The sequence below is a fragment of the Mustela lutreola genome, chromosome X (genome assembly GCF_030435805.1).
Source record: "Mustela lutreola isolate mMusLut2 chromosome X, mMusLut2.pri, whole genome shotgun sequence".
Taxonomy (NCBI): Eukaryota; Metazoa; Chordata; class Mammalia; order Carnivora; family Mustelidae; genus Mustela; species Mustela lutreola.
In genome coordinates this window covers 20,157,595-20,174,466 of record NC_081308.1, presented here as the reverse complement: position 1 = coordinate 20,174,466, position 16,872 = coordinate 20,157,595, and the positions used below count along the sequence as shown (strand labels likewise).

Here is a 16,872-nt window from a genome sequence, read left to right as displayed (position 1 = left end):
ACCACAGAACTGAAATTCGAATATAAGTAAAAGAGCAAACTCTTTGGATGACTGAGACATGAAACTTCATTTTGTGGTGGTGTTTTTGCTTTTTACATCTAATTTTGGATATAACTATGCTTCTCTCAATATTACAACATATTCTACACCTAAAAACAATTGTGGTAGGTTCTTTTCCTTTAAAGGAAACTTGTGTCAAAGGACCAAGTCATCTCAAATTTTGCTTCTTGTAATCTCAAAATGGCACTCTCTTGAAAACAAAATATAGGTACCTTTCTCATGAAAATCAAGGGCATCGTCTTCAAGGTCATCATCAAAAATCTCTCGGCCATCTTCCACATAGCCGATACCATCTGCAGGAACAAAATTTGAAATTGAGATCAAGTTTCTAATAGTGGCCAGTAGTATTTTAGCCACAAAAAAACAAACCAACAAAAACACCTTTTATACCTTCTCAGATGTTCTGTGCTATTTTTAAATGTAGCAGAATCCTGACAGGTGTCAGATGAAACATATTATCTACAGAGCAGGTTTATTGTGTCAAAACCAAAGGATATATGCTATGCCCATCTAGGTGAGCTAGGAAAATGATTTAGCACAACAGGATGCTTAACAGTAGTTTTACTCGACCAAAAGAATAAAAAGCAAAAGAATCAAGATCACAGAGGCCCAGAAAATCACCTCAGTCTATGAGGCAAAAGTGGCAATATGGTTAAGACCAACGACAGAAACATAAATATGGTCACAGGTGCAGTCCACACCACTCCCTGTGGTCAGGTGGTCACCAGGCACATGCCCAACAAGTCACACCCAACAAGCGAGAACCAGTGAACTTTCGACATGGGTTCTAAGAATATCAGGACCAGCCTCTATCTGGTGCTTTCGACTGTCCAAGTTACTCTTCACACATATAGCTTCGTATAATCCTCACAGCCATTCTGTGCAATAGACAGTTTTCTTATCCCCACATCACCTGAGGATACACCATGGGCACACGGTTCCGCCCATTTCCTACAGAGTCATATCCTGGAGGATTGACCTGAGGTATGTGCCTGGATTCTCCAAAATACCCCTAAATAAACTCTCTATTGTACTCCCTCCACACTCTCAAATAATTTATTTGAGAAAAATCTGAACCAACAATAACATCTTAACGGTGTCTTACATCTGCTAATGCAAAGCAGCAACTCTCACATAAGACTCGATGAAAAGCAACTAAAACAATGCCTAGGAGGCAATTTCTTCCCACATACCATCATCCACGATCCAGTCATCATCCTGGCGGGCCTGAACCAGCTTCGAATACTGTTCTTCATCAACTTCTTCATAAACACTTGTGAAGTCCTCAACCTGCCATCATACAAGTTTGAGAAAGCTTCAAATGGAGTGAAAGTGTTAAACAATTGTGATGAAAAATTGTCAAATTGAAACTGGAATGGCAGCCTGAAGGAGTAGCTGCAACCAAATCATGAGTTCTGACATTCAACACCACTACCAGGTTTTCCTTAAATAGACATCAATTAACTTAGTATTCCTTTTAGGTGGGTGTTAACACAAGATATTAAATGATTCCATTAGCATAATACACTTGTCACACCATCAATTACTCATCTATTTCATAAAAAACAAACTGAATTATAGCCAATTCTTTGTTAGCAGCTTTCAGGATTATTCACTTGTAACTTCTAGAGTGGTTTCTCCTGTACTTAGCAAACCTGTAAGGCATGCCAACTCCCTCCTGCCTAGCTGACGTTGCCCTGCAAACTAACAATTTTAGTAACTATTCAACCAACCAAAGGTAGTTCAAAAGCTAACCTTCCCCCACCTAGCCTCCTCCTCAAATCAGCAAAACAAGCCTAGTCTCTATTCTACAGGTACACTAGAAATAATTTTTAAGTGATTCCTATTTGCATTACCACTGATCCCCTACCATTCTCAGATCTTGAGACTGGAGATATTGAAATGCTGTCCTGTGTGAAGGGCAAGTTCTCCACTAACATGAGCTGCCCAACTGCCAGAGGGCCAGAAGGCCAGTACCTCCTGGCACAAACAGAGCAGCTCACTTAAGCACAGTTTAAGCAACAAGCAGAACAGAGGCACACCATCTCAGCTGCCATCGACTTGCCCAGATGAAAATTTGGTGGGCTACTTAAAAGAATTCATAGAAAGCAATTAAAAATTGCCCCCTTCTCTTCAGAGTTCTCTTCAAGTGGCTGGGAGTGCAGGAAACGACTAACTCCTGCTGGAGAGCTAAGTCTCCAAGAAAAGTTGCTGACCATGGAGCTTTGAGAGCCCAATGGGCAGAGCCGACTGGATTTCTGCCACAGCTCTGAGACTTGTAACAATTACAGGATCAGGCTTAGTTTTCACCTGCTGTTTAATCTGTTCTATAGGGATCACTGGCAAATGTCGATTTGGCCTTTTACCATCTGATAATAGAAACTACCTGCCCTACCAAATTAAGCTACTGACAACACAAACACAAACTAGTCGGATTCTATTACTATACTGACCAATTTTCTTTTGGCAGGGGAAGGGAACTAGCAGGATTATTTGTGTTGGTTGAAGTCCATTAGGCATACTTTGTGACTTATTTAAGCAACTCACTTCTATACTATCAAAAAGATATCAGAAAACTACCTTAGAAAAATATTTTGAGTAAAGTCATTTTGCTTCTATGTCAAAACACCCGTGCTACTGCTCGGCATGAACTCTTAGAGCCATGCAATTAACATGAGTGATTAGAGGGAAATCAGTCACATTGTGTCAACATCTGAAATGCCCCCACACAACTCCTTTATAGAAGTACCTACATTAAAAATGCTTTACTCCTGCTTTACTGTAATCCTTTTGGCAACCCTTTGTGATCTGGTTGACTCACTTAAATGAATGATGCCAAATGACAAAAATCCTCTTCCACTTTCTTAATTGCACAACACGGTACAGGCTGTGGTTAACTATGCATATCCTGAAACCAGACTGCCTGTGCTCAAATCAGAGCTCTGCCCCTGTGACCTTAGGATTCTCACCTATGAAATGCTATTAATCACAGTACCTAACTTTTCATGATTATTGGAAAAATTAAATGAACACATCTGCACTTAGAACAGTGTTCGCTAAAAAAGTACAGTAGCAGTTGCTATTATCATTTTTTTGCTCGTATTAATTAATCATTTTCAAGCCCGGAGGCAGCTGAGATAATCAGGGAGCACTGAAGGTGAAGCCAGACAATGCTGTGTTAGATGGTAACCACTCTGGGTTTTTTGTTTGTTTTTGCTTTTTACCTGCAGGCCATCAACAGTGGTTAGAGGAAAACAGCGAAAAAAGCATCACATTCAATCTTACACACAGAAGCCCCAAGTCCTCACCCAATGCAGACAAAATTAGGAACAATTTTCTCCAAGGAGAAGTAGTACTTAGCTAGACTGCTCAACACCTTAAGAGTAAAGTAAAAGCATTTCTAAGTTCCCCCACCAAAGCTATGAAACTTACCAAAGCTGCAGTGTGGTATTTTTTTTTTAAAGAGTTTATCTGAGAGAGAGAGAGGGAGAGAGCGAGCACACACATGCATGTGTAGGGGAAGAAGCAGAGGGAGGAAGAAGAGGCAGACACCCTTTTGAGCAGGGAGACCAATGCAGTACTCGATCCCAGGACCCCAGGATCGTGACCTGAGCCAAAGGCAGGCGCTTAACCCACTGAGTTACCCAGGGGCCCCATGCATTGGGCTTAATAAGGAAAAAAATGTACAGCTACTTTCATTTCTGAATTTAACAGCATCTGTAAAGCATCTTACAAGAACTTAAAGAGCCAAGTAGTTGAAACAACGTATAAATCTACTTCATGCCCATGCTTGTTTAATAGTAAGAAATTACTCTAACAAGCACAAAATATATGCATATTTCCTGACAAAGGGGACATAAAATACCTACAGGCTAAAAATTAGATGAAGCACAGAAGGAAAAAACAAAACAAATAAAATCGTTACTTACTTCATATTTATACTTCTCACCAGCTTTAGCCCTTTTCAGTCTTTCTAGAGCTTCCTGCTGCCCCCTCTTTGATTTCTTTTCTCGCCTGGATCGAGAAGCTACAAAACTCCCTGAATCTGACACAGCTGAAAAAAAGCCAAGTTTACATGAGATGTTACAAAATTTCAGCCATCTTCCCTCAGTAGCAAGAATATTTCCAGTCAACAGTAACACAATTTTAATATAGAAATTGATATTTTTCATACTGTAGATGGTTCCTGAAGGTCATGTTCATACAGCTCCTGTGACTCCAGAAATTTTCTCTAGGACCCAGTTAAAACAAATGAAGCAACTGTTATTTTTTTCCCTCCAAAAAGAGGAAAATTCCAAATTCAACTGATATCTTATGGAGACAGTAGAGAAAGGAGATCAGCCATTGGTCCATAACCTTTCCATTAGAAATGACAGGCCATAAGTAGAGTTATAAAAGAAGGTCAATTCATTTTGTATTCTATTAATCAAAATTTGAAAGGCTTTAAAGGAGCATCTGCTCTTTGCAAAGTACTAGGCACTCTAAAAGACAAAAAGATAAGCAAGACACGGTTTCTGTACTCACAGAACTTATTATCTAAAAAGGGAGATAAGTAGCAACTAACTCAAAAACAGTCTTTAGAATACATGCCCTGACAGAGGTTCAAATAAAGTATTTGAAATTTCAAAGCAGGGATAAAGTGGGGGGTTGGGAGAATTTAAAAAGATGGCTCTGAAGAGATTCTTGATTCCTTCACTGATTTCCAGGACTCATTCACTTGGTTAGGAAACAGGATAGTAGTATAAAATTACAAAGATTAAAATGTATTTTGTCAAAAATTACTGGAATCCCATAAGCCCTCAGTGTTCATTTATTCAACATTTCAATTACTCATGCTCAGTGTTCACTTATTCAACTTTTGAATTACTCATTACAACTGACCACTGAAGTGTTCATCCACAAAACTAATCTCTCATTTACCAGCTGCTGAATAACCAAGTCAAGCAAGACAGTGCTGCCTGCCAGCTGTGCATTTTGGCTTAACACGATTGCCATTTATGTCTGTGAAACCAGCTTTTTATTGTATTTGGTGCTAATTATTTCATAAAAAGGAGGTACAGAAAAAAAGTATTGGTAAGATGCATCCTGAAAGTTCCAACCCCTCCGGAACGTTCATAACAACATTCAACTCACCGACAAAACATTTGAATGAAAAAGAAGATGCAATTTAAAGAACATGTACCAAATGCTGACAATAAAATGCTGGAAACTAAATCTTACAGGTGAAGCACAATTAGAGATCTTTTTTTTTCCCTAGCTTTCTGGAAATGGAATCTCTGTTGAACATCTCAGTCTATTGTTTGACTTTCACATTTGACTTTTAAATCCATTTTCAGAAAGGCATTAAGTAAAAATTAAGAAATGCAGGTACTTAATGATGACAGCCACAAAATCTTGGGCGTGGCTCAAATGATTTTAAAAAAATCATGAGCAGGTCTACGTGAAAAGGTTCTGGAGATTACTGGGCATGATCACTCAGAGTGAAAAGTTGGCATGGTATATTCCCTTAAAGACGCCGCCTCGCCTTTAATAGATGCTCCTGACAAAATGTATAGTTCTTCAAATGGACTTACTTCACAGGCAGTAATGTGCCATCCTACAGGGTTTGGGGTACAATTATAGGAAGGAAGAGCTGCCTATCCTCAAGGGGGCTCACAGTCAAATAAAGCAAAAGGACCTAAGGCTCCCACCATTATACTGACATGGTGTCACAGAAGAGGTAAGGACAAGGTTCTGAGGAACACAGAAAAATGCTAATTTTGTCTGAGAAATCAGGGAAGGCTTCACAGGGGAGGTACCCAACACAGACCCAGAGAGAGCATTGGAATTTCACCATCAGAGTATAGGGGGAAAGGTAGCAGAAGCACAGAAAAAAAAAAAAAAGCATAAGCCAAATTACAAAGGAATAAAACTGCAAGGTGTATTCAGAAACTGTAAGAAAGGGGTGCCTTGCTGGCTCAGTCGGTAGAGCATGTGACTTTCAGCCTCAGGGTCATGAGTTCAAGCCCCCTGTCTGGCAAGGTCCTTAAGTACTTAAAAAAAAAAAAAAAAGCAGCAGAAACTGAAAGACAGTCAGCATGGAAAGTAAATCTTAGGTGAGAGTGCAGAGTTGGAGAACAGAAAACTAGGGAGGAGCAGCACAATCCGGCTCCACCACTTACTGGGTGACATGAGACCACCAGTTAACATCTCCGAGCTGCAGTGACCAGATGCCTTGTTGTTGGTTTCTAAGCCACCTGGCACCTGAAACTGTTTGTGAAATCCCCTCATTACAAACCTTGTTGGGACTCAGAGCACAAGTCCTACTACCCAAGGTGAAAAAGCAGACACTCTTTCCCACACACCCTTGCAGTTAGGGCATAAACATATAAAATATGTTATTAATAATTCTATCAGTTAGGAACAGCTGCTCAGACTTTAAATCAGAAGCTAGCGTCAGAAGGAAAGTGGGTGGGCTAATGGAAGATTCTAGAAGTAGCAACAGCTGCAAGATGATTACCTGGGGTCACAGAGCCAACAATGTCCTAAGGTACAAACTATAACATCAAGTGCTTGGCCATGGCTGGCAATGACCTCCTCACTAGACCAGTTTTGTGGCACAACTTTACCGTTCCTGACGAAGCAGCCCTGCAAATGATTCTCCAGTCCACCTGGAGTTTCTGTGAACAACACAATATCCTTCTAATACTTAAAATAAAATTACTTCTTTCTATTTACATCAGCTAGAGTTGGCTCCTGTAGCTTTCCCCTCTAAGGACTTTGACTAATGCAGACCCTCAGGGTCTTCATCTGTGAAATGGGGATAATCATGTCTGCTTCATAAAGTTGTTAAGGATTAAATAAAGATCCCAAGTTTACTTTGTACTCAGCAATACAGAATCCCATTTAATGTATGTGTATGTGTGTACAGATGCAGAGGAGAGACAGACACACGCGCACACACACAGCCTACACACACCACACCCAGCAGCACCATGGTCTGGCTTCTGGAAAGCAAAAATAAAGCTAAGTGTTTTTCTCAGAGAAGCCTCAATATAGCACCACACATAATTAGCTCTTTACCATCTCAACTCCAGGAAGACAGAAACCATGTCCAGTTTACCTATCATTTTAACAGTGTAACACCAGAGCCTGGCAAAATGCCTATACCTAGTAGGTACATAATAAATATTTGCTGAATGAACAAATGAATAAACCACTGTAACTGCTTTTTTAAATCATTAAACTCTCCCTGATCCCTTTTCATATGTAATAATAGCTAGTTATAGACCTTTCAACTTTTCACTTTCATTGTCAAGGTACCCCACCTTCTAATACCAAAGAGAAAAAAGGCCTAGAATTTCCTTCTTGGAATGTGTCCAACGCTTCATGTAGGTATGTTAACAAAAAAAAAAAAAAAAGGCATGAAAATAATCCATTACAAAAGTTTAAATATTTGTTTCAAAATTACCATCTGAAGTACCCCCAACCTCCCCAAAAGCAGACAGACACTAGCCTGCAACAGTCTTTCAGGTAACAATCTTTCCGCTCCAAGGGAAAAATTCCAGTCACAAGTCTCCAGCAACTACTTAATCAACACCATGCCTTAAGAGGGGTCTCAAGATTACACAGTATCCTCCAAAGAGTGATTTCTTGATGTTCACAGATGACGTACAGTTTTTAGGGTGAAGACAGACACCCTAGTGGCAAATCACTGATGGAGGGCTGCAAAGACTGTTCGCATACTCACATCCTACATCTCATTTGTAATCCAGGCTAGACGACTCTCCAAAACAAATTGTCTTAAAAACGAAAGGCTAGAACAAATTGATATCTGTGATTCACAACTAGGTGAATGCTAAGGAAGCTGATTAGAAAGCAAGGTCTCATTAATGGAGATGTATCTGAGTGATAGGAGATGTACCTTGAGCTAAGAAAGTGAAGCGTCTGATTTTAAGTCAGAAGTTCACTGAAGTTAAGTCATACTTTGGTTGAACACAGTTCAAAAATCAGAAATCAGACAAAGCCATTTACATTTTTGTATTCTATTTTTGGAAATAAAAGATTACCACTGAAAACGGATTCATATACACGCATCCAGAACACTGCTGAGCTGATGCAATTTTTTTTTTTAACTTCACCAAGGATGACTAGATTGTGATCACTATTTCCATGCAGCACTTGAAGAACTTTCCATAGAATTTGAAAGAAAAAAATTGTTAATGCATGAAGTAGAAACCCATTACTTAAAAAGACAAAACGCATTTGTATCTTCTGGTGACAGCCCTGAGACCTTTCTTTCCCGCTGAGTTACCATGTATAACAATTTCCCTGGGAGTTTCTATAGAAAGGGCGCACATCCGTTCCGTCCTAGCCCTCAAGCAGATACTTGGGGACAGAGTTCCTAGATACTTTGAACCAAAACTGTGCCCCACCGGGGCCACTCTGATGAAGGAGTGCCCAGCACGTGGAACGCAGGCACCAAAAGAAATAAAAAGAAAATGCAGACTAGTGCGGAGACCAGGAGTGACACAGGCCCTGCAAGGGACGCGCTCTGATTTGCCAGGAACAAACGGCCCTGCGAGGAAGCCGCACCCGACACCAAATGGGTCCCAGCCGGGGACAACCGAGGTCCGCGTCCAAAAGGACCCGTCAGGGGACCCGGACGTGCACCTCCCTAAGGAAAAAATTAAAAGGATCTCTCCAGAGCCCTCACCACCCACAATCATGCCACGGTCCCTGTACTCCTAACCCGGTACCCCGCGCCGGGGTCGTCCCTCACCGCTCGACCCCGTGTCGCAGTCTTCGCCGTGGACGGGCGCCATGGTCCTGAAGTATCCCGATTCCGCGCCAACCAGCCCGAAACTGGCGCGGGGGCCGAGACAGGCGCCAGGCTGAAAGCCAATCAGAGGCTCGGGAGGCTGCGGACTTCCGCCCGGAAGGCCACTGACGTGCCGCGCCGCGCCGCGCCCCGCCCCCGGCCTTCCCGCGGACGCGAGTTTGGCGCCCAGTTATGACCCCTGAGGGAAAAAGCTCGAGTGACTGGGAGGCGGAGGAGAGAGAGGGAAAAAGAAGCGGCCGGGCGCTGGAAAGGAGTCGCCAGGAAGCTCGCTGCGCAGGCGCACCCATGCTGATGGGAAAAGATTTGGGCGCGTTGGAGTAGGGGCTTTCTGGTTCTGAGAGTTGATTTTCCGAGAAAAAAGACGCGGGCGGGCAGTAGGATGGGCGTGGTTGGATCCGTTTCCCCAGAGCCTTGGGAAAGCGACTGCCTCCTGCTGCGCGCTCTGAGTCTTGCCTGATAACTTTTTCTTAGCGTGTGAACACAGTCGCTGTGTGGTTTATAGATATGTGTGTATACATATGTATATATATTTATTTTCTCTAAAGAGAATAAAAAGTTAATTCAGTCAAAAAAAAAAAGTTCAGTCTATCCTCCAGCATGGTTGATCAATGTTTGTTTCTTAATTTCTGATTTTTTAGAAATTTTTCTTTCAGCTTTATACCATTACTTAATAATCATGTTAATATACGATCCATACGTTGTGATACGTAACACATAGTAATTCATACTTAAATCCACTCATTGTTTAAAGCACTAGTACAGATTTATGCCTGTACTTTCCTTTAAAAAAAATTGTTGCAACTTTGATAGTATAAAGTTTATTCCTAACAGGAGAGAACTGTTTTGGCTAGGCATCAATAAGAACCAAGTCTTTCCTTTATAACTTCAAGTCTGATCATTTTCCACATGCCACCTTAAAACTCTAAGCACTTCAAGTCTTGTTTCTCTTTCATGACCCACATAGTTGCAGGAGTCAGGACCTGAGAACACGTTCATATTATGGTATCACTCTGTCCCTGCACATTCAGGTCAAAACTCCAAGTCAGCACAGTGGGATAGGAATATTCCTGAAAGCTATTCCTACACCTGGAGGTCTGTCAATATCTTAAATATAATGAGAGTGCTTTCAACCAAAATAGATGCCACTAAGTCTGAATGCATGGCAACACCAACTCAGATTTCTCAGATTCTGAGAAATCCCATGGGATTTTTCTCAGAATCCCACGATGACTATGCCCACTTCTCCACCACCAGGCAGGAAGGGAAGTGTATCGAAGGGAAAGGTGGTGATTCTCAAGAGCTGATTGTTACATATTCAGGAATTGCATAATCTGTTTGTTAAGCCATTGATAGCTTGAAATCAGCCATGGTGGGAGTATTTACACCATGGAAATGGGCAAATACTACAAATCAAAAATCAGTCTCCCTCTTTTTTTTTTGAGAGAGAGAGACAGTTTGCCAGCAAATCACTAAGTAGCCATAACAGATTGTAGTTAAAAATCTTACTTTTGTGAATTTTCACAAAACACAAGACTGTTGCTAGAGCATCTTCCAAGTCCTCAGAAGTGGCCCATAAGCAAGCAAGAGGCCTCAAAGCTTGTTTCATTAACTAAATTGTAAATCTAACTTTGTTATCTAGTCAGTCAAAAAAAAAATCACAATTTGTCTTAAACTTAAACTCTCTCCTGTCCAACACAGGAGGATTTTTACACTGGTTTTCCAAATTGAAAAGTTTTTTTAAATTTATCATCATTACTGAAAACAAAGAAAAACAGTTAGTCTTAATTACTAACTTGAAATACTATTTCCCACCATTTCTATCTTTTCATCTATATCTCTCTATATAAACTCATCCATTACTGGTGAACTGGTTATTTTTTGCCAGTGACAGTGTAAATAGGTACAACATTCTGGAAAATAATATTGCAATATGTGGTAAGTACAATAGCATGATTTTTATCTTTCAAACCATTATTTCTGCGGGTAAAAGTTAATAGAAAATAACTCACAAGAAACAGAATAAATGCAAAGATGTCAGATACCATTTTCCATCAGCAAAAAGTTGAGAAATAAATGTCCACATCAGAGAAGCGGTTTAATGATGTGACATCAAAAAGAAAATAATTGGGAAAACTTAAAACATGGAAAGTGTGTATGATATTTTATAAAGTGAATAGAGCAGAAGGAAAAGTGATATGAACAGTTAATTACAACTGTATATCAAATACCAATGCTATGTAAAATGGAATATATCTTCTCCAGATGATAGCATTATAGATTCTTTTTTTTTTTTTTTTTTTTTTTTTTTACAATTTGTTCTCTTTAATATTATGCAGGAGGCATTACAACAGCAGGTAGAGACAGATTTCGGGTTTGATTCTTAGACTATTACTTTTAAGTGACCATCAATTGGTTACTGAAACCTCAATTTCTTCCTCCATAAAACAAAGGTGCTTATACTTACCTAAGAAGCAATTGTGAAATTTAATTGAAATAATACACATACAGTGCCATTAAGATGCCAGCATCGAGACATTCAATAAATAGCTATTATACTTATTGTATTTTTACAATAAGCCTTACCATTACACTGATCTTACTAATAACTATACGAGGTAGGTATGTCAAGAAATTGCTGTTTGCCTACTGCTACATTCATTCTCCCTTTCTTTTTGTAATGAAATGTGGACTTTTAGCTCGGCACATTGATAGAGGAAAAGACTGTACTTCCCAGTCTCCTTTGCACCAAGGTTTAGCTAAATGACTAATTTCTGGCACACAAGACTTAAGCAGTACTGCTGGGGGAAGACTTACAGGAAAGCTGCTTAATGAAATTGGTTACATCCGGAAGGGGACTCTCTTTTTTCGCCCGTTTGCCCTTTCTCTCTTTCTTCCTGCAACACAGATGTGATGGCGGAACCTCCAACAGCCATCTTGGATTATGAGCTAACTCTGAGGATGAAAGCCACAGTTGGTGGAACAGAATGATAAGAGCCTTGGTCTAACATCTGTGAAGCCACCATACCAGCCCAAGCTATTTGCCTACTCTCCAAGCAAACTTTCTTTCATAAATTAGACTCTTTTTTTTTTTTTTCCTAGGGGGAAGACAACCAGCCAACCAAATTCTCTTCTGACAAGTATACTGGCAGGTGTATTTCTCATCGCCATCAATAAATTAGGACTCTGGCCAATAGCAGTGTGAGTTTGCTAACATGAACCTGGTTATCTTTGAGTTTATTAATAAAATCAGCTTTGTGGCCATGCGGAGTTTCTCAACACAACTAGGTAATGCTGTTTATGTGCAGCTATGGAGAGAGGATTGTCTGCCAGCTAAAAATCGGCAGGAAAATGAGTGGCGCTGTGTGTGCCCTTGACATCCCACAAGGATTCCGGGTGATATGAGTAAATATGCAACTCCTCTGGGCATCTAGCTAGTGGTGCCCAAGCTCAAATCATTTTCCCAGGCACATAAGTGGCAAAGCCCCTCTCTTGACTTACTTGCTTATTAAAAGGCATAGGGGAGCACCTGTGTTGCTCAGTGTGTTGCGCATCCGACTCCTGATTTAGGATCAGAATGTGATCTCAGGGGTCGGGGGTTGTGGATTCGGCCCCACTGTCAGGCTCTGAGCTCAGCGGGAAGTCTGCTTGAGATGTTCTCTCTCCCTCTCCCTCTGCCCCTCCCTCCCAGCCCCCTCACACCCCCCATCCCCCCACTGCGCAGGTATAGGGGCCACGGGGACAGGCCCATTCCTGGAGCACAGCTCATTATGTTTATCTCTGCTTTTGGACAAACCACAGCTCTCTGGAATGGCATCTGCAGACCCCGTGCCTGTGAGCTGTTCCTGGGCGGTGGGAGTCTCATGGTGTTTGTTGAGTCCTTTGCTTAAAGGCAATGATTCTGGGGATGAGTGTAGTTGAATCAAAGGACAATGGATGAAATACTTTAGTTTAACTATAAACACCTCACTTCTAAAGCAAGAATGAATGACACCCAGCAAATAAGGGACTGGAGAGATAAAATGAAATTGGTCTAACATTGCCCAAGGGAGAGAGACACTGGAGTGAAAGGCAGACTATTCCCTACATAGATAGGGTCCTTAATAGATACAAACAAATACACACATGCCTTGGGTTTCCTTGTTGTTGGGGATAAATAACTACTTAGATAATCCATGACAGATATTTGAAATTACTTTGGCCACCCAGTATCTGACAGGTTTGGGCTATTTCTCACATTCTGAGTTTGTGAGGAGGCTGACCCACCTACCACTTTAGAAGCTTTTGTCCCAGTACCTCTGCCAGCAACCACATGAACAGTCTTGTGCTTAGCCATTTCCACAAAGGATTTTGAATTTGGAACTAGTGTCACAAAAAACAGGGACATTCTTTTCGTGTCAGTGGTAGCAACTTCCCACTTCCTGCTGGGCAGCAATGGCGGAAGTGTGATTTTTACCAGTGACTTCAGCTTTAGAGCCCTGCTATGTGCCTACCTCAGGGATTCCTAGTGATTCATAAGATCTGTGAGATCTTCTCACAACCTCTTCTTCCTTCCCTCCTCCATCCCTCCTCCCCCTTTTTTCTCAAACCTGCCAAAGTCTGTTTCTGTTGCTTGTAACTAATATCTCCAGCTGACACAGCATTCTGTTTCTTTGCTTTACTCTCATTCCAAAGTCACCAAGCAATCTCCTGGTTAGTATTTCAGATACTTAAATACAGGGACAGAGGAATGCTCAACGGAAGATGAGAGCATTCCAGTGTTTAGAAAATGATGATCCTCACTATCAGTTAATAGGTGTTTATTTTACTTAGAATGTGTCCCTTGTGAGTTTAAGGAAAGCAGGTCTGTCCCCAAGAAACTATCTCTGAGTGTTCTAAGGAAATCGAGTCAGTACTCACAACACTAAGAACAAAACCCTTTCAGGCAAAACAATTATAACAGAAGGTGGTTTTCTAGATCAATTAAATGGGGGAGGGACATAATCCTGAGAGGAATTAATGAACAAAAATGTTCAATTCTCTTCTCTCTCCCCACTTGCATTTTAATTTCTTAACGAATAAATACTGTGAGATTCCAGAAAAATCAACAGCAGCTTAAATATGTGCCATCTACGTAGATATGTTCCCCTCCCTTCCTGCCGCCCAGCCAACCCATTATACCCTGTGAAGTTTAATCCTGGGGAATAGAGTATGAAACACTTGAGTCTAGAGCCTTTGTCCTTAAATGACTTGATCTCTAATTCCTGCCACTCTGGTCACTTCCAGACAGAAAAATCTGTTTTCTTAAGATGGCTCTGTCAAATAAAATAAATAAAATCTTAAAAAAAAAAACCAAAAAAAAACAAATACCTTTAAAAAAAAAAAAAAAAGATGGCCATGATAAATAATGATCAAACAATAAAAGCAAACAGAGACATCTGCATGTATATCTTAACTAGACAACATTAATTAAACTAAAAACTCGGAAGGTGAATCAGCCAGGTTTGAGTACTGTTCTATGTAGAATTATTTTTTAGCTATCAACGTCATTGCATCTGAACCATTTCCTCAAACCTACTACCACACGATCCTCTTCTTCCCACCCCAGTAGGGAGCCATGTCCTCAAGTTAGTCCACATGAATTATTGACCAATGGGCAAATCTTTTGTGATAACTGAGCCCTGGCTCACAGCATAAATATGCAATGTCATCGTGAATAAAACTTGCCCCCAAAGACAAATAGCTGTACTAATGCTTCAGAACCTTCTAAATCAGCAGCATGAACTAACACTTGGCAACAGAAAACCAGATTTCATGTGGGAATTATTAAAGGTATTGGGGCAAAGTTAAGAAAGACTTGAAAGTTAGGAGACTGATCATGTAGTCGTCAATAGTGAATTTTAGGAAAGGATGGTAGCATGAGGGCTTCTTAATTTGCATATGGCCAGCATTCTATAAAGTGGAGAGCATGGTTCTCAACTTTGGCTGGTATTTAGAATCATCTGAGCAGTTTTTCAATGGTCCAATGCCCAGCGGCTCCCCAAGCCTATTAAATCAGAATTTCTAAAGATGGGATTCCAGCGTCCAGCCAAAGTTGAGAGCGAACAGTCTAAGAAGACACTGCTAAGCTTTAAGTCATCAAAAGGATGGTTAATGTTGTCATAAATAATCAGTCAGGCACACCACTTTTCATGAAGAAGCAGGGCTCATTTCCCATCTGTTCTAAAGACTTTCACTTGTTAGTATCTTACAGAATTCAGTATGGTGGCTTCCTTTCAGTGGAATGATGTCTGATTTACCTAAAAGATTCATGCAAGCCCAGCACTAGCTTTCTTAGAAGTGATGTGAAATCACCCATCTTGTTAAGCTTCTGTACTGATGAAATCAGTCTGACCGCATCGCTGTGATATGAGCTAGGGGATGGAGAATCATTTTAGCTCCAGAAGTCATCACTTGTTGCTTCATCTTATCACCCTCTGTGTTCCTTCCACAGTAACGACAACGTAGATTTCATTTTCCTTTGTCCTTAACTACTTATTGAATAATTTCTACCAGAAAGACAGACATTCCCAAACAGTTGATGATAGTTCAGGCACAGTCAAGAGTTTGTTTTACAATCATCTGCTTTAAAAGATCATCCCGGGGGCACCTGGATGATTCAGTCTGCTAAGCGTCCTGTCCGACTCCTGATTTTGGCTCAGGTCATGACCCCAGGGTTGTGAGATCAAGGCTTCCGTCAGGCTCCACGCTCAGCACAGAGGCTGCTTGTCTTTCTCCCTCTGCTTCTCCTATCCCCCCCCCAACCCCCATTGCTCACTCTCGCTCTCTCCCAAATAAATAAATAAACAAAATCCTTTTTAAAAACTAAAAATAAAAGATCGTCCTGGAAATGAAAGGTGTTCAAAAGTGGGGAAGGGGCATGCCCCCTAGATCAGACATTATTAGCAAGGTAAGTCTGCTGAAACTTATGTATATGTATACAAATCTGATGCTTTCTGGACCTGCATATGTTATCTTGGATCAAAAACAAAGATCATGTCTTGAATGATCTTTCATTTCCTTCCATTGGCATAAATGTTTAATGGTTAGGTACGCTTGATGACTTACTATATTATATCTAAATCTCTTTAATACAATGGACATGTTTCTGAAAATTCTTGTCAATATTTCTTGCTTTTATTTTTTTAAAAAGATTTTATTTATTTTTTTGACAGAGATCACAAGCAGGCAGAGAAGCAGGCAGAGAGAGAGAGGAGGAAGCAGGCTCCCTGCTAAGCAGAGAGCCCATTTTGGGGCTTGATCCCAGGACTGTTGGATCATGACCTGAGCTGAAGGCAGAGCTTTAACCCACTGAGCCACCCAGGTGCCCCTATTTCTTGTTTTTACATGTTGTAGTCTGCCTTACACGTTGGTTTTGTTTTTGTTTTTGTTTTTTAAGTAAGCGTCTCTCCCAACATGGGGCTTGAACTCATGACCCTGAGATCAAGGGTCATGCTCCAATCCACTAAGCCAGCCAGGTGCCCCTGGCCTTACATTAAAACTAAACTTTAAATTTTAAGATATTGTAAATTCGCATGCAGTTATGAGAAATAATACAGAAAAAAAATCCATGTTTGTCCTTTACTCAGTGTCTCCCAATGGTAACATTTTCAAAACTATAGTATCATATCACAAAAAGGATATTGACATTGATATAGTCAAGGTACAAGACATTTCTATCTCTAAAATCTCTTATGTTGCCCTTGTATAGCCACACCTGCTCACCTCCTGCTCAACCCCTACCCCCACCACAACCTCAACAACTGGCAACCACTAATCTGTTGTCCATTTCTATAATTTTGTGTACAGGTCTTTATAAGGACATGTTTCATTTCTCTTGGGTAAATACTTAGGAGAGGGATTGCTGAGTCATAGGGTAAGTGTATGTTTAACTTTAAAATAAACTGCCAAACTGTTTTCCAAAGTGGCTAGGCTATTTTACATTCCCACCAGCAATGAAGGACAGATTCAGCAGT

The 16,872-nt window shown here is 40.7% G+C and overlaps 1 protein-coding gene across 2 annotated transcripts in view; it reads right to left on the bottom strand.

Annotated features, from left to right (window-relative positions):
• Positions 1 to 8,978, bottom strand: part of POLA1 (DNA polymerase alpha 1, catalytic subunit) — a 305,904-nt gene extending 296,926 nt beyond the window's left edge. Inside the window, exons 1-4 of one of the 2 annotated variants that reach the window (XM_059157006.1) lie at positions 8,822 to 8,978; positions 3,990 to 4,114; positions 1,254 to 1,350; positions 273 to 353 (exon numbers count right to left, since the gene is read on the bottom strand). In XM_059157006.1, the coding sequence (XP_059012989.1) occupies positions 273 to 353; positions 1,254 to 1,350; positions 3,990 to 4,114; positions 8,822 to 8,864 (346 nt within the window). In that variant the 5' untranslated portion in view covers positions 8,865 to 8,978. The remainder of the gene's footprint in view (positions 1 to 272; positions 354 to 1,253; positions 1,351 to 3,989; positions 4,115 to 8,821) is intronic. The other variant, XM_059157005.1, reaches the window with a different exon arrangement.
• Positions 8,979 to 16,872: the final 7,894 nt, after the last annotated feature.